General features: G+C 42.0%; 2 protein-coding genes across 3 annotated transcripts in view; both read left to right on the forward strand.

Annotated features, from left to right (window-relative positions):
- The first annotated feature begins 12,318 nt into the window (after positions 1-12,318).
- The window catches only part of LOC125880641 (neoverrucotoxin subunit alpha-like), a 65,837-nt gene continuing 59,822 nt past the window's right edge, over positions 12,319-18,333 (forward strand). The window contains exon 1 of one of the 2 annotated variants that reach the window (XM_049563286.1): positions 12,319-12,447. The gene's annotated coding sequence lies outside the window, so the exon portion shown is untranslated. The remainder of the gene's footprint in view (positions 12,448-18,333) is intronic. The other variant, XM_049563287.1, reaches the window with a different exon arrangement.
- On the forward strand, positions 13,936-18,082 carry LOC125880639 (stonustoxin subunit beta-like). Its single transcript, XM_049563285.1, has 3 exons — positions 13,936-14,121; positions 15,306-16,769; positions 16,887-18,082. The coding sequence occupies exons 1-3, from the start codon at positions 14,031-14,033 to the stop codon at positions 17,441-17,443; spliced, it is 2,112 nt and encodes a 703-aa protein (XP_049419242.1). The 5' UTR covers positions 13,936-14,030; the 3' UTR covers positions 17,444-18,082.

Here is an 18,333-nt window from a genome sequence, read left to right on the forward strand (position 1 = left end):
TCTTTCACACAGTCTTCTCTCTACTATCTAACCTATCAGACAGCTCGACAACTATAATTGGAGGAGACTTTAACACAGTCCTAAATGCTTCATTAGACCGATCTAGTAACTCAGTACACACAAAGCAATCACAATCGGCCAAGGTAATACAGGAATATATGGATGATTTCGGGCTTGGCGATGGCTGGAGACTCAAATACCCATCGAAGAGGGAATATACTTTCTTCTCTCCTGTGCATCGCTCATTTTCAAGTATTGACTTTTTTCTCTTAAATAACTCCATCTCACAAAAAATTACCACAAAAATACACCCGATCATTATCAGCGACCATGCACCAATATCACTCAATCTGCAAACAGAAACCACCCATAAACAGTCCCCAACATGGTGCTTTAATATCTCTTTACTTAAAGACCCAGACTTTGACAAAATGGTGAGACGGGAGTGGGCAAACTCTCTTGAAGATAATGACTCTCCAAATTTATCTCCATCTTTAATATGGGAAACTGGGAAGGCAGTAATCAGAGGAAAAATTATATCATACTCCTCCTACAAGAAGAAACAGGAATTGTGAGCAGAAAAAAACATTTCTGCTCGCTTAAACAACTAACACAGGAATATGTAAACAATCCAAGTGATCAAGTATGGACCCAATTACAGTGTACAAAATCGCAACTGGACAATATTCTATCAAAGAAAACTGAATTTATCATACAGCAACTAAGATATAATAACTTCGAACACAGTAACAAATCAGGAAAATTTTTGGCTAATCAGCTCCAACGCAATAAAGAAAAATCTCTGATACCAACAATCCAGGGGCCGTTCGGAAATTACACACAATCTCCCCAGGAGATTAATCAGATTTTCTATTCTTTCTACCATAACTTATATTCAACAGTAAATAATCCAAACCCAGAAGACATTCAGGCTTTTCTCGATAACCTAAATTTACCTCAATTATCCATGGAACATGGATAATATCTTAGATGCTCCCCTGACTATTAATGACCTGCAGAGCGCATTAGACAAAATGCCAACAGGTAAGGCTTCAGGTCCAGACGGCTTTCCTGTCGAATTTATAAAACATTTCTGGACAATATTAGCACCACTTTTCGTCAGGACAGTGACAGAGATCAAAAAGAACGGAGGTATAAGACCTCAGATGAATACAGCAGCAATCAAATTATTACTAAAGCCAGACAAAGACCCCACACTTCCTTCTAGCTACCGTCCTCTATCACTAATCAACAGTGATATCAAAATTATCTCAAAGGCACTTGCTTCTAGGCTGGAGAAAATAATCGCATCAATAATTCATAATGATCAAACAGGCTTCATTAATGGCAGACACTCAAGCAATAACGTCAGAAGAGTTCTTAATCTGATAAGTAAAGTACAACGCGTTAACACAAAAGCAATTATTCCGTCACTTGATGCAGAAAAAGCCTTCGACAAGGTCAACTGGTCCTTCCTCTTTGCCACCCTGAGTGGATTTGGCTTTGGCGAGTCATTTATCCAGTGGGTTTCAGCCTTATATAATTCCCCTAAGGCCACAGTCACCACCAACGGGATCACATCTCAAAGCTTCACTTTGCAGAGAGGAACAAGACAAGGGTGCCCACTCTCACCTCTACTATTTGCAATATTCATCGAACCACTGGCTATGGCAGTCCGTCGGCACAGCAAGATCATAGGTATCCATTCCGCCAACTCAGAGCACAAAATTAATCTATATGCCGATGACATTTTACTTTATCTACAAGAACCGAAATCGTCTTTACATGAAGTATTTAATCTCATAACAAATTTTTCTAAACTTTCGGACTACTCCATCAACTGGTCCAAATCGACAATACTGCCAATAGTGGAGAACTCTTGGAATCCTGCAGACCAAAAATTTTCTCTCCCTGTGGGCAACATAAGATATCTTAGCATAAATATCTCTTCCAAACTATCAGACTTGGGTGGGCGGGCCCTCCTGCCCCACCCGTCTGGGGTGTGTCTCTGGCTCCCTGGGGGTGCTGGCCATTGCCGCCCCGGGTCCTTGGGCCTGCGTGGTGTCCTTCAGCTCCGTGACGCATCGCAAAGAACCGATGGGATCACTTAAAAGGGGCCCACTTGCTTCTCGAACCTACCACACTGCGCTGGCAGCTGTTCTCCACAATCGGGCTTTCCTCCTCCACCAGGACTCTCACATTTTTGGTGTTCAGTATAGACTTCTCTTTTGTTTTTGTTCTTCAGTACGGTATAGTAGACGTGTATATGTTTATTTTTTATAATCTGTATGGAGCACAACCACCTCAAGGCCACAATACTTCAGCTACACTGCCTGTTTCTCCTCTGTTTTTTTGTTTGTTTGTTTTCTTGTTTGTTTGTTTTTTCCTCCTTCTCCTCCGCATGCACTGTCGCTATATAACTCAGGACTTAAGCACCTGCCCCTCAATCCCCCCTGCTTGTTCCTTACTTTCCCCTTGACACACTTTGGTGTATCACGGCCCTCTCTGGCTCATATTAGGAAGTTTTTCCAATAAAGGCTGATAGGCTAGTCTCCAGGGAGGGTGGGTGACGGTCACAACCATGCATAGTATGGGTATAAAATACTTGACTGCGAGATTAACAGTACATCAATCTTCATAAGAAGCTTACACCCTTTCATGGCGCTAAGCTACGAAGACCAATGCAGACAGGTAGAGAAAAAAAAAGAGAAATAATAACATTTATTTAACAAGAATATTTACGAAAATTTAAATATCCGAAATAACACGTACAAATATTGGAATAAAGAAATAAATACAAAGAAAAAGACTCTCAGTCTCTCACTCTCAGGTGTGCACTTAAGTTGGTCGTATTCGCCCTCTATGCTGAGATGGTTTTAAAACAAACCCGGCACACTGGCTTGTCCAAATTACTGGGCTCCCCTCTGTCATTTGGTTTAAATCCAAAACACTCCCACACAGGGGCCTTGGTATTTGATTTAGGAACAAGTTCCCTGTCGTTCTCTTACACTCAACTCCGCGCTCCGCCGCCTCGTCTCCCCTCACGAAGATCACACTCTGTGTGTGTGTGTGTGTGTGCATGTGTGGCCCATAGCCCCGCCTCCCCCACAGAGACAAAGACACTTGATGACAAGAGCTTTCCCTCTGTTCATTATGCTAATGAACCAACTCACCTGGCTGCCAGACGATGGACGGCAGTGAATGCTCTTGTCGTCCAGTCTCTTTGGCGGCGAGAGACGAGGAAAACAAACAATATGGCAATTAATCCCATGTTATCCACCGTCTTTGTCTTCTCTTCTTTTTGTTTAACGGCGGTACCGTCTTTGTCTGGTCACGCTTTCGCGCCAAATATCCAAAACACAGGATGTGCGCACATCTAAAGTGTTGGGTAGTGCCATCGCAGTGCAGGAAAGGTTCCGCACGCCGGAAACTAGTGACGGCTGTGAGGCAGTGGTTAGGGTCAGGCCAGGGTGGCCAATAGGGTGGCCAGGATTCAGCGTGAGGTGGCCACGGCCACCCCCTGCCACCCCACACCTCCGCCATTGGTAACATGAAATGATTTCACTGAGCCTTTAAATGTAAACCTGAGTCTTTCAAGCTTCAAATTATAAAGCACCTCACGAACCCAACGAGAATGCGAGGGGGGACTGGGGAGTTTCCAGTTGAGGAGAATCAGCCGACGGGCCAACAGGGTAGGGAATGCTAAGGCCTGTTTCAAATTTTTAGGAGCACCTGTAAAAGGAACAATGCCAAAAATCGCAGACAGACTATTTGGAACAATAGCGTAACCGTATGCCCTAGTTAATATATCAAAAATATATAACCAAAACTACCCCAGTTTAGCACAAGACCAGAACATATGTACATGATTCGCAGGAGATAATTTACATCTGCCACAGGAATCACTAACAGAAGGGTATATAGTGAGTTCTAAAAAAAACCTTTACATTGATCAGCCTGTGCCTAGCACAGATTGATGACAGATTAACAAGAGAAAGTGCAGATTGCCATTGCTGCTCAGTTAATTTAATATTAACTCTCCTCCCACACCAGCAGTAAGGGAAGTTGAAGATGCAGACCAAATAGACCTATACAAAAAAGAAATGCATTCCTTGGCAATCGGATCTGTGTTTACAAGAGTATCAACTAAGGTTTCTGGAGGGCGATTTGGAAAGTGGGGAAATAGTTTTTTAACATAATCATGGACCTGAAAGAAGCGAAAAAGATGATGTTGTGGGAGGTTATACTCCGTTAGAAGTTGTGTAAAAGAGGAAAATGTCTTGTCTGTGTACAAATCGTTAACTGACTTTATACCATTGTTATGCCAGACTCGGAATGCTGAATCGGTGCTCGATGGCTCGAAGGTACAATTTCTGTATATGGAGGTCAGAGTGGATGGACCTGAAAAGCCAAAAGCCTTTCTAAACTGACACCAGATCTTTAAAGAGACAGCCACAATAGGACAGCTGGCCGTACTCGACACAGGTAGAGGAAGTTGTGCACACAAAACTGAGCGCAATAAAAAAGGAAAGACTTTGTTTTCTAAACGTACCCACACAGGCAAGGATTCTTGATCTTCACACATCCAGAAAAGAAGCTTTTGCACATTGGCTGCCCAATAATAATATCTAAAAGGGTGAAGGGCGAAACCACCTCTGTCTTTATGGACTACAGAATTGATTTGCCGATTCTTGCCGGTTTGCCATTCCATAGGAATGTTGACATTCTCTTATCTAAATTGTCGAAGAAAGATTTAGTCAGCAAAACAGGGAGGTGCTGAAAAAAGTATAAATACTTGGGGAGGACAACCATCTTAATCAGACTTATCCGTCCCACAAGCGATAGGGGTAAAACCGACCAGCGGCCAAAATCCTCTACGGTCTTTTCAACCAGGGGAGCAAGATTATTGCGATAAAGATCGGAGAGAGATGTGGTAATGTGAATACCTAAATATCTGAAGCCATTACTTGACCATTTAAACTGTACTATGGAATGAGGAAGCTGCTTGGCCAAGTCATTTATCGGTAAGCTCTCACTCTTTTGGTAATTGAGTTTATATCCAGAAACACTACTGTATTCGTCAAGAATGTTAAAAATCAAAGGAAATGAATTGACTGGGTCTGAGACATAAAGAAAGAGGTCATCCGCATATAAGGAGACTTTGTGGACTGTACCTAAACGGGTAATACCTTGAAAGCCAGCATCTGAGCGTAACCAAAGAGCCAGCGGTTCTATGACCAGCGTAAACAAAAGTGGGGAAAGAGGGCAACCCTGTCTCGTACCACGGCATTAAGGGAATGGAGGAGAAGATATATCATTAGTTCGAACTGAGGCTTTTGGAGAGGAATAAAGAAGCTTAACCCACTCAACAAAGGCCCTACCCAGCCCAAATCTAGCCAACACTTCATACAGAAAACTCCACTCAACCCTGTCGAAGGCCTTCTCCACGTCGAGGGAGACCCTAACCTCAGGAGTTAAAGAACAGGGTGAAGCTATAATGTTAAACAGGCGCCTAGTGTTGTGAAAGGATTGTCGGCCTGGCATAAAACCAGTCTGGTCTAACCCTATGATAGGTGACAGAACAGTCTGAAGCCGTAAGGCGAGAACTTTGGAAAGGATTTTGAAGTCAACGTTCAAAAGCAAAATTGGCCTGTAACCGCCGCATAGGAGAGGGTCCTTATCCTTTTTAAGGAGAAGAGAGATGGTGGCCTCCGACAGGGTATCCGGGAGGTGACCTAGGGCGAAAGCTTCATTATACATATCAGTTAAATAAGGGCTAAGCAAGTTGGAAAAGGTCTTATAATAACTTATAATAATTGCCACTCTGAAGCGATTTAATAGCTTCTTGAACCTCAGCCGTGGTGATAGGGGCTCCCAGCATTTCTGCCTTATCCTCAGCAATTTGGGGAAAATCAGTGTTGTCCAATGTACTATTTGGTGAACGAGGGTGATCCGAGGTATAAAGAGAGATATACAATTCTGAAAAAGTACTGTTAATTGCCTTTGGATCATTAAGTACCTCTCCCATAGTTGATTTAACTTCTTGGATTAGCCTTGAAGTTGCCTCAGCCCTTGCCTGATGGGCGAGTAGCTTGCCTGCTTTGTCTCCTGATTCGTAAAAACACTGTCTAGATTTTAGTATCAAGGTATTAACCCTAGTGGTGGAAATCAGATCAAATTCAGTCTGTAGTTTAAGGCGTTCCCCATACAGGCTTGGATCCAGGTTGATAGGGTAATGTTAATCAATATCCTTTATGTCCCTAAGAAGTCTAGCAATTTGTGAACTTTCGACTTTCTTAGCGTTCGAAATAAAAGAGATAAGATGGCCCCTAATGCAGGCTTTAGATGACTCCCAAAGTATTCCTCTACCTGTGTCGGGCAAGTCATTCAGCTCAAAAAACATAATAATCTATGATTGCACAAATTGTTTGTAGCGATCTTCCGCCAAAAGGACAGAGTTAAACCTCCAGGGTCTCAGCTGGTGCGGGCGTGTAAACATAGCCAAATCAAGAGAAGTTGGGGCATGGTCAGAAATAGCGATACCGTGGTACTCTGTTGCAACTATTTTTGAAAGTAATCTTACATCTAAAAGAAATTTTTTTTATCCGGGAGTAGGAATGATGAACATTAGAGAAAAGGAATAACTTTTGGTCTTTGGAAATCTATGCCTCCACGGATCAGTAGGGCCAAATTATTGTGACAAGGTAGATAAAGTCTTTGCTGACCTCGATAGTGGCACAATTTTATTGGATGATCGATCCAGTACCGGGTCCTGAGCCAAATTAAAATCGCCTCCCATGATTACATAATGACCTTCAAGGTCTGGAAAGGATGTAAATAATCTGGTTATGAAGAGGCTGTCATCCCAATTGGGGCCATAGACACAAACAAACAAAACAGGAATGCCTTGGAGTCTCCCAGAAACCATCACATACCTCCCATGTGGATTTAATATTGATCTATCTGCTGTGAATGGAACCCCCCTGCGAATGAGTACGGCAGTACCCCTAGCTTTACTGTTAAACGTTGAGTGGAAACTTCTCCAACCCAGCCTTTTTTAAGCCGAACTGTCTCCCTGTTAAGCATGTGTGTTTCTTGGAGAAAGTATATGTCACCTTTAAGCCGATTCAGGTGAGTCATTACCTGGCCTAACTTTGTGGCACTCCCCGTCCCCTTCACCTTCCAAGATGTAAGCCTATATAAATGTATTATTTGAAGTCATACCTCAATGACAAAATCGCAGGGATTATTGTAGATGTGTAACGTGCAATTGGGTTCTGAGGCGCGCGAGGTAAGCAGGGTGAATATCTGCGAAGAGACTGGAAAGAAACAAACAAACAAGAGGGAAAGAGAGAGAGAGAGAGAGAGAGTAGGGAAAAAAAAGGAAAATGAAAAAAAAAGGCCTAAAAACTCCCACGCCCAAATAGAAAACTCCTGTGTCCATTGCACCATAGTGCTAAATGCACTATAAAACTTCCTTCTTCTAAAATTCCCACCTCCCCTTTCATTAAGGCATTTTGGGTTTTGGTCACTTAACATCATCATACAGAAATACCATGTCAATGTTGGTAACCATGAAAGCAAGAGGAAAAAGGGGCAAACATTTTAATATCAGAGAAACAAAACATGAGCTCAATGAAAAATAATAAGCTAGTAAAATGAACCAAGAAAATGACATTTCTCAACACACTCAAAACACAGTCTTGTACCTCTCTTTGACAGTCAGCGCGTATCTGTTGAGGAGCATTGACGCTAGCCTAGCAGGCCGGTCGGCCTCATTAGCAAGAGGTAGAGACTAAAACATGTATTTTTACCAACTAAATAAAATGTCAGCTACCGGCAGGCTGTGCGTCCTGGTGACGTGATGCAATAAAGTCTGTGGCTTCTTTCACTGCAGGGAGACACTTTCTCAATCCGTCTTCGGCCACAATAAAAACACACTCAAAACACAGTCTCGTACCTATGACAGTCAACATGTATCTACTGAGTAGCATCGACGCTAGCCTAGCTAGCCAGTCAGCCTCATTAGCAAGAGGTAGAGACCAAAACATGTATTTTTACCAACTAAATAAAGTGTCAGTTACTGGCAGGCTGTGCTTCCTGGTGACGCAATGCAATAAAGTCTGTGGCTTCTTTCACCAAGGGGAGACATTTTCTCAATCCGTCTTCAGCCACGATAAAAAGCTTAGCAGGGTACCGAAGGGCAGGCTTGAGACCTACGTTGTATAGCTTCTTCATGATGTCCCAGTACTGAGCGCGTTGCTCCACGACCTCAGGAGTGTAGTCCTCAAAGATGTGTATGGGACGGCCATCGTATTTTAGCTTGCCCCGCAGTTTTCGAGCTGCACGAACCACCTGCTTCAGGGTTTGGAATCGGTGAAAACAGATTAGCACGGCCCGTGGCCTATCCGATGGTCCCGGCTTAGCGGCTAGGGTGCGATAGGCCCGGTCCAATTCAGGCGGAGACGTCAGAACATCAGTACCAAGCACATCGTAAAGCAGTTGGGAGAAGAAGGCAGTCGGTTGGGAGCCCTCTATGTTTCTGGGGAGACCGATGATGCGTGTATTGTCGCGACGGCTTCTTCCTTCGAGGTCCAGTAGCTTAGCTTTAAGTTTAGCATTCTCCGAAGCCATAGCAGTTAGCCCGGGAACCACATCTCTGACAGAGTTCGCAAACTGCTCCAGCTCGTCAGTGCGTTGTTGGTGGTCATTCACAGTGGCTTGTACTGTATCCAGTTTGGCCTCATATCTCGCGTAGGTGTCTTTTATCTCAGCCGAAAGTGCTCTGCTAGCTGCGCCGTTAGCAACGCTGAGATCGTGCTGGTGATGTTAGATTCCTCTCGCCCCTGGTCCTCTTTCCTCGGTTTCTTCGACATGGTTTCTCTTGAACTTTATATAATGAATAAAGTGCAGGCAGAGGTAGGATAGATGAGGCCAAATGACCAAATAGAAGTGATGAAGGTCGGGAGCTCAGATGCGCACGTCTACTCCATCAGACTGCTAACCGGAAGTCAGGATATTAATTACTTATTTATTAAGGAATTACTTATTTATTCTCTGTACATTTCATATTTATATTTGCAAACTGTTTTTATTTTTATTTTTTTTAATTTTTCACTTTTTGATACCATGTGTGCTGCTATTGTATATTTTATATTTATACTTTGCAAATTGTTTTTACTTTTTTACTTTTTGATACCTGTGTGCTGCTATCCAATGCTGCTGGAATCTTAATTTCCCCGAGGGAGTCTTCCCAAGGGATTAATAAAGTTTTATCTAATCTATTACTACATGGGCTCAGGAACACTTGGGAGAACCACTGTCAGTAAACACATCGCTGCATCTACAAATGGCAGTTCAGACTCTACCATGCAGAGTGAACGCCAGATATCAACAACATCCAGAAACAGCGCCGACTTCTCTGAGCCCGAGCTCGTCTGAGATGGACTGACACAAAGTGGTGTGACCAGTCCATCATGGACACCGTGTCTGTCGGGACCATCCAGACTGTTACCAGTTCAAAGTTCAAAGCCAGCATCTGTGATGGAGTGGAGGTGCATCATGGGTATCTTCACATGTGTGAAGGCTCCATAAATGCTGAAAGTTACATACAGGTTTTGGGGCAACATATGCTACCATCCAGACGACGTCTTTTTCAGGGACGTCCCTGCTTATTCCAGCGAGCCAGTGAGACACATTGTGCACGTGTTCCAACAGCGTGGCTTCGTAGTGACAGAGTGCAGGTACCAGACTGACCTGCCTGCAGTCCACACCTGTCTCCCACTGAACATGTGTAGAACATGATGAAGTACAAAATACTGTTGAGACACTGAAGGCGTAGCTCAAGCAAGAACAGGAAAAAAATGTTACTTTCAAAACTCCAACTATTAGTGTCCTCAGTTCTGAGTGTGAAAATGTGATGTCACACAGTGGTAAACATGCTCCTGTCCCAACTGTTTTGGAATGTGTTGAAGGCCTCAAAGTCAGAATGAGTGTGCATTTTTAAAAAGACAACAAAGTTTATTAGCGTGAACATTAACTATCTTGTCTCTGTACTGTATTCAATTGAATATAGATTAATTGTTTTTTGCAAATGTATGTATTCTTTTTGCTTTTTTCCCGTTGTATTCAGTGTCCCAACATTTTTGAATTGAGCTTGTATCTACAGGTATTGATGTGTTCCACATGCACTACTGTAAATCTTTTTATGTTGGCTGTGTTCCTGTTGTCCAAGATGAGCTGACCACTGACCATAGCTCTACTGAGTGGATTAAGTTGTGGGCCAGAGGGCTCAACAGGAAGAACGGTTTGTCCACTTATGATCTGCGATCTGATCCCCGGTTCCTCCAAACTGATGAGCATGTGTCACCTTGTGTGGTAGCCCCGGCTGTGTGTGGGAAATCACTTCGATTGATGGAAAGACTTGTACAATGTACAAATGCACGTCCAAAGCCTGCGGCAAGACGTGCTTCAGCAGTTACTTAGAAACTATAAAAATACTGGAAACACACCTCCAGCAGATGAATCCAGGAACCTGTATGTAATTATATGTCCCAGAGGGAGTGTCCCCATTTCTGTGGAAGTTTCTGCTATTCTGTTAACACTGCACCTGTGAGGTCACAGGAGGCGGACACTGTGGATTTCATCAGGTGGATATTTTGTCCATGTATGAAGAAATCACAAATACCTTCACTTTGAGTCCTTTTAATGTCCACACTAAGAAAAAAGCAATGGATTTTTTGGGTGCATTTTTTCCTAATAATAACAAAAGATAATGTTTTTTAATGTTATTTTTATTATTATTATTTTTTAATTTTTCTTAGGATCTTAATTGATGAAAAACTCTCATGGAAAGAACACATTAGTTTTGTTTGCAATAAGATTAATAAATCTATAGGGATTATTAAGAAAATTAGAGCTTTTGTACATTTATCTTCTCTTTTAACTTTATATTACAGCCTAATATATCCTTATCTCACTTATTGTAACATTGTGTGGGCTAGTACCTGTCCCACATACCTTCACAGAATACTACTGATGCAAAACCATTTTGTAAGAATAGCAACTTCTTCCAAGTCTTATGATGCATCCTCTCCACTCTTCTCGAAGTGTAATATTTTGGGTATTAATGATATCAACACTTTTCAAATATGCACCTTTATTTACAAAGTGAAATTCATGGATACAGAATTGTCAAATATCTTTCAAAAATATTTTATTTGTAATTCTCAAATCCATTCTTACACAACCAGACAAATTAATAACCTTTATTTTCCTAAGTTTAATACATCTCGAGCACAGTACTCATTAAGATACAGGGGAGTACAACTGTGGAACATGTACCATTAGTTATTATCTCCCTCGATGTCTTTGTCAGTATATAAGACGAAACCAAAAACTGTTTTGATGACCAAAAGATTCTGTAAGTGAATAATGTCATCTATAGGATGATCTGTTTTTGCCTGCCTCAAGATGTAAAATGTTATTTTATTCTTATTATAATCGTCTACTTTTGTTTATTGTGTATGTTTTGTTTTTCATTATTTTAAATTTTAAATAAATACATTTTTTGCATAGTTTTGTTATGTTTTTCTAGGTGAGGTTTCTTTTTTCTTATTTCATATGTGTAAATAAATAAATAAATAAATAAAATTTAACAGACCCTATAGTTTTTAAAATATAGGCCTCCACCAAGCGGAGAGAACTCATATCATGGTATTTATAAAACAGAAAGAAAAAGTCTAAATTACAAACCAGATACTTTATAATGTTTGTAATATGTTAGTATACCAACATTAATGTTAACATTGAATTAGCAGTTCATAGTATTACCAGTATTCATATTATTCCCAAGTATTTATTCTAGATATTTACCATTACCATTGGTCAGATACTGAATTGGTGACTCTAATCTTGAGACTGTGCTGATCGTATAGATCTTCTGTGTTGCAGGTTGAAGCGTCCGTGTTTTCACTGACACGGACCTGTTTGTACCCAGTGGTTCAGTAGTTCAGGCTGTAGACAGCAAGTTTGTTGGAGGATGTATTTTCTTTTCCTTTGTATTTAAGGAATTATAAAACACATGGATTATGCGGATTCACATTTTTATTTTAATGAATGTTGTGTTGTTTTGGGATGCCTGGGTTGCAGTGTCAGGATAGTTAAATATGTGTCCCATAAAGTCTGTCAGACGCGAGTTAAGGAAGCACTCTGCCTGTTGCCTGTCTCATTATCTCCCTGTTCTACAGGCCTCAGGTCAGGGCCCTGTCACACTGACAAATGGTTGTTGTCAGGCGTGTTGAGGCGTGTCATGGGAGGAGTCAATAGAAGAGAGTATCTGACAGCATATAAGTCACCTTTCAACATCACAGATCATCAGACTGGAAGCTCCAGCTGCAAGTCAACAAGACTCTCACACAACTCAGCTGATCTGCACAACTTGACCAGGTGAGGACAAACTGGGGGGCAGAGACAGAGGGAGACAAAGACAGATGTGTATTTAGACTTTTACTGAACTGTGGTGCAGTGGTTAGCATTGTCACCTCACAGCAAGAGGGTTCCAAGGAGGTTGGCATCAGCAGACCTAAGAGTGCCGGAGGGAGTGTGCTGGTGGAGGGGCTCAGACAGGTAGAGGGGGGCCAGGTTGTGGAGATCTTTGAAAGTGATGATATGGAGTTTGAAGTGGATACGCTGGGGAATGGGGAGCCAGTGGAGGTTATGAAGGACGGGGGTGATGTGGTCACAGGTCCAGGAGTGTGTGAGAAGACAAGCAGCTGAGTTCTTGATATTTTGAAGTTTCTTGAGTGTTTTGGATGATAAGCTGTAGAGGAAGCTATTGCAGTTGTCGAGTCTGGAGGTGATGAATGCGTGGATTAGAGTCTGTGCAGCCAAAAAGGAGAGGGGTGGATGGATGATGTTCCTGAGATGGAAGAAGGCTGTTTTGGTGATGTGTTTGATGTGTTGGTCAAAAGACAGGGTTTGATCAAAGATGACACCAAGGTTAGGGACATGGGGGGAGCAGAGCACAGTGGAGCCATCGATGGAGAGGGTTTGATGGTTATGGGTGGGTTTGATGAGACTTCTGATTTGTCACAGTGAAGTTTTAGGAAGTTGGTTTGCAGCCAGGATTTTATTTCGGTGATGCAGCTGGTGATGGTACAGTGAGTGGCAGGAGTGATGGCTTTGGTGGAGATGTGGAGCTGAATGTCGTCTGCAAAGCAGTGAAACTGAAGTCCATAATGGCAGATTATGTGACCAAGGGAGAGAATGTACAGGATGAAGAGGAGGGGGCCGAGAACTGAACCTTGGGGAACACCTTGGCAGAGGGGAGCAGTGGGGAATTTGCAATTGTTTATGCTGATGAACAGGTGTCTGTCGGAGAGGTAGGAACTGAGCCAGGAGAGAGCAGTGCCAGTGATGTTAAGAGTTGTTTCAAGGCGGGAGAGAAGGATGGAATGGTTGATGATGTTGAATGCTGCACTCAGGTCAAGTAGTATGAGTATGTTGAGCCAGTAGATAGGGAGGAGTTTATTATTGTTGTGATGAGCGGTGACAAAGTGGAAAGGCAGGCCTTGATAAGATGGGATGGGATAGGGTCCAGGGTGCAAGTGGCAGCTTTCATTCCCACCATGAGAACAGGTAAGTCTGTGAGGGAGATTGGGGTGAACTGAGAGAGAGATAGGCGGGTCAAAAAGGAGGTGTGAATGGTTGTCTGTCTCTATGTGTCAGCCCTGTGATAGTCTGGTGACCTGTCCAGGGTGAACTCTGCCTCTCACCCAATGTTTGCTGTGATAGGCTATGCAGTTACGAAAAATGAATGAATGAATGAACTCTGTAAAACTATCAGCATCAGACTGTGTTCTACAGAGAAATACTGCATTTCTAAGACTGTCGTTCTTTCTGTCTCTGATCTTTGTCGTCCTCTCTGGAGGACAGTTGACTCCGTGTTATAAACTCTCATCACATATGACAGAAGGGTGTAAATTAAGTATTGAGTGTTGTGTGGTTACTTTTCCCTACAGGTTGGAGAAATGGCCTCAGAAAACAGGGAAGTTGCCGCTCTGGGTCGACCCTTTGGCCTTGGAATGCTCTATGATGCTCGCAAAGATGCACTGATCCCAGGTCAGTCTTGACTTAGACTATATATTTACCTGTCACAGCTCTGCTTACAGGAACTTTGAAATCATTTCATGAAGCACAAACATAATGTTAACCTCTTCAACATTCAATATGAAAAGAATTGGGAGATGCTTTGTAGTTCCATTTATCAGTTGATCTTTGGAAGACAGGATATTCATGTGGTATCAGCTGATATATCATCTTGCAATAAAAAAAAAAAAAAATCGTCTGTGTAGGTTGTGAGGGGCGTGGCCATTGCAAAATGAAAATTTTTAGTCTTTATTATAGCACCCCCTTCTGGCTGGATGGCATCATGGGTATTTGCCAAAACATTTCTCAAGAAACTCATTGACCAGTCAACCGAGTGCAAGCAGCAGTGGTGGGCAGGGCGGAGGCCAGATCCAGAATTTCTCAATAAGGAAGAGGAAATAGAGCCCCCCTTTTCAGAGTTTTTTTTTTTTGCACTTTTTATTGGAGAAAACCATGTTCAACAAAATATTAATTATAGGAGAGTATTTATTTTACATACTTTAAAGGAATACTTACACTACACAACAATCATTTGCAAATCAGTTAGTCACACTGTGTGACCTTGAATTCATGAAGAAAACCTTGTTCTTCTCACATGCCTCCATCGAAAACAGTGAACGTAGTGATTTATTAGTTAATTTGGATCAATGTTGAACAAAAGCAGAACTAATTCAAGACATCCATTTACACAATCTTACACAACTCATACAGTGTAACCCAGATTTAATTTATCCAGTTTTATGCTTGGGACTTAACAGATGGGACTTCTAGCTAAAAAACTGAACTGATCTGTGCTGACTCTAAAACCAAGGTTTTCTTTGTAGTGTTTATCCAGTCCTGAGCACACGACTGGATAAGTGAGGTTGGGATTATTCTGCACGAGTTGTGGGACAGTTTGTAAACAGATGTTTTGATATTAGTTTTGTTGATGTTACATATGTTCCCTCAATCAATCAACAAATCAATATGTTTGCTGTTTTCTGTGAAGGCTTGTGAGAAAAACTAAGTTTTCTTCACAAATTCAAGGTCACACAGCACAACTAAGTGATTTACAAATGTTCATTTTGTGGGTGAAGTATTCCTTTAAAATGTATGTATGTGGAGGGAAAGTATTTTTCTGATTTTAGCGGATGACTGATATTTTCCACTTTCTACAGGTCTGACATTGTGGGATGAGAAAACTCTACAAGAGAACACAGTTGAAAAATCCAACCATAGCAGTGCATTTAATATTTCTGCATCTGACTCCATTGACAACAAGTCCTCTCTGCTGGATGTTAACGCTTCTCTGAAGCTCAGTTTCTGCAGTGGACTGATTGAAGTCGGAGGATCTGCCGAGTATCTGAATGATGAGAAGAAATTCAAGAATCAGAGCAGAGTGACGTGTCAGTACAAAGCCACCACCAACTTCAAAGAGTTGTCATTAATTAACATCATGACCATGGACACCAAACAGACAGATGTCATTAAGAAGAGCGGCGCAACACATGTGGTCACCGGGATCCTGTACGGGGCAAATGCTTTCTTTGTGTTTGATAGTGAGAAGTTAGAAGCCAGCAAGGTTCAGAACGTCCAGGGCAGCATGCAGGCTGTGATAAAGAAGATCCCCACATTTAGTATTGAGGGAAAAGCTGAAATAAAGCTGAATGATGAAGAAAAAGACCTGACCAACAAATTCTCCTGCAAATTCTTCGGAGACTTCATTCTTGAAAGCAACCCTACAACATTTGAAGACGCGGTGAAGGTCTACGTTCAACTTCCACAGCTACTGGGAGGAAAAGGAGAGAATGCTGTTCCACTGATGGTCTGGCTGATGCCACTGACGAATCTGGACACTGAAGCTGCTGAGTTGTCAAGAGAGATCAGCAACGCATTAGTAGGGAGGGTGCAGGATGCTCTGGAAGATTTAAGCAAAACAGGAATCAGATGCAATGATTCTCTGGAAGACAGAGTGGTAGAAAATTTCCCAGTCATTCGAGAAGAATTAAGCCAGTTCCAAAAATTGTGCAGTCACTTTGCAACTAACCTCCGACAGAGCTTGGCGAAGAAACTTCCCTCCATCCGTGATGGTGAAGCAGATGAGAGCTCAGTAGAAGAACTCTTTGAAGACCGAGACAAGTCGCCATTCAGTCGTGAAAAACTGAGCGAGTGGCTGGATGACAAAGAGAGAGAAATCAACGTCATCAGATCCTGTGTAGATACCATGGAGGGAATAAAGATCGTCCAAAATCAGTCAGAGCTGGACAGAGAGGTTCTTGCTCCAGGCATAGTGAATGCTCTGTGCTTTGTTTTCACCTCCATGGAAAGAGGTGATACCTACCTGGATCAGATGGCCACCTACTTAAAGTCACCTACATCAGGAAGTACCAATGAAGAGTCATGGTACTTCTCAGAAGAGATTTTCAGCAACATGAGAAAAAAAGCCAAAGCTTTCCGTGACCTTGCCAAAGCACAGAAGAACAACAACAGGTTGCGTATTCTCATAGCAACCAAAGCAAATGAGAAATACAAAGGGGCAACCATCTATCATTACAAGGAGGGCATCCTGGTCAGTGAAGACTTTACAAAGCTTGACCCCCCTGATGTGGAGACCATCACTGACAGAGAAGATTTGATCTGGTGTAAGTCTTTTTTTCATGCTTTTATTTTAAGGCCTTAAATATGCTGTACTAATAACTGTCTTCCAGAAACCTGTTTGACCTTCAGGATGACTAAATTTAATTTGGTCTCTCCTTCAGATGCCACTGATCTCACCCTGGACCCAAACACTGTAAACGACTTCCTCACTCTGTCTGAGGGAGACAAGAAGGCAACACGTGGAGAACAGCAGTCATACCCTGATCACCCAGAGAGGTTCGATACACATCCTCAGGTGTTGTGCAAAGAGAGCTTAACTGGCCGCCATTACTGGGAGGTAGAGTGGAGTACTGGCTCCCCAGAATCTGTTTATGTTGCTGTTGTATACAAGGGAATTGAAAGAAAAGCTGAAAGTTCAGACAGCGAGTTTGGAAATAATAAAATGTCGTGGGCTGTTGGCCAGTACCGCAGTTCATCTAATCACGGTTTGGCAGCATATCATAATGGCTGGCAGTGGGACACTGCTTTTCCCTCTGATGGCTGCGACAAAGTCGGGGTGTATCTGGACTGGCCTGCTGGCACTCTGTCCTACTACAGAGTCTCATCTAACACTCTGAGTCACCTCTACACCTTTCGCACCAAATTCACTGAGCCTGTTTACCCAGGCTTCTGGGCTGCAAAAGACTCCAACTTTGCGTACCTGTGTCCAGTTCAGTAGAAGCCATGACAAACACTTGTTAGATTGCTGGTCTGTCAGTAGGGACACAGGTTCATATTCAAAGTTTAAGGGGCAACCTAACATCCTATTTTAGCCTATACATCCCTCAAAAATCAAAAAAATGCATTCAAACCCAGAGGGACCAGGAAAATCGATGATGTCATAAAGTGACTTTAAACGTCATTTTCTATTTTTCAGTTCATGTTGATTCGATGCACAGCCTTCTTCTCAAACAGCTCCGTGCTTCACTTTCAGTTTTGCTTGGTACATCACACAATATGTTTTAATTGTTTTCATTTCTATTGTAATTCCTGATACTTAAAGATACAGAGCTTATATTGAATCACAGTTACTTTGTGAACACAAATATGTTGACGTAGAAACTCACAGCTCATGTAAAAGGAAAATGATTGACTTGTTTTGTTGAATTTATCATGTTGATTATGTTGGGACATAAGGTAGATAACACACCTGTTCTTTGATTTAGGATTTGTTCCTTTTCTTCTTAATGCCTAATATTTAAAGGGTTATCTTTTCTGGTTTGTGTTTTTCTGAGTCTTTACTTTAACCCTGACCTCAGGTTCAGTTTAAGACTTTACTGTTTGATGAGAGAGTTCCTGTTAACTCCATTTTGTTAGATGATAAGTACATTGCTAGTGTTTTTAAAGCTGTAGAAATCTGATTTGTCACGTGTTAGTTCATGTTGACTCAATGCACAGCCTTCTTCTTACATTGTTTTGTTGCTTCACAGCTTCACAATCAGTTTAAACTTTAGTTGCTTGGTAGGTCACAGATATTTTTTGTTGTAACTTTATAATCTAATTCTTGGCACATAGATAGAGCCTTTATTGATACTCAGTTGCTTTGTCTCTTGAAATATAATCTCATAG

The sequence above is a fragment of the Epinephelus fuscoguttatus genome, linkage group LG20 (genome assembly GCF_011397635.1).
Source record: "Epinephelus fuscoguttatus linkage group LG20, E.fuscoguttatus.final_Chr_v1".
NCBI lineage: Eukaryota > Metazoa > Chordata > Actinopteri > Perciformes > Serranidae > Epinephelus > Epinephelus fuscoguttatus.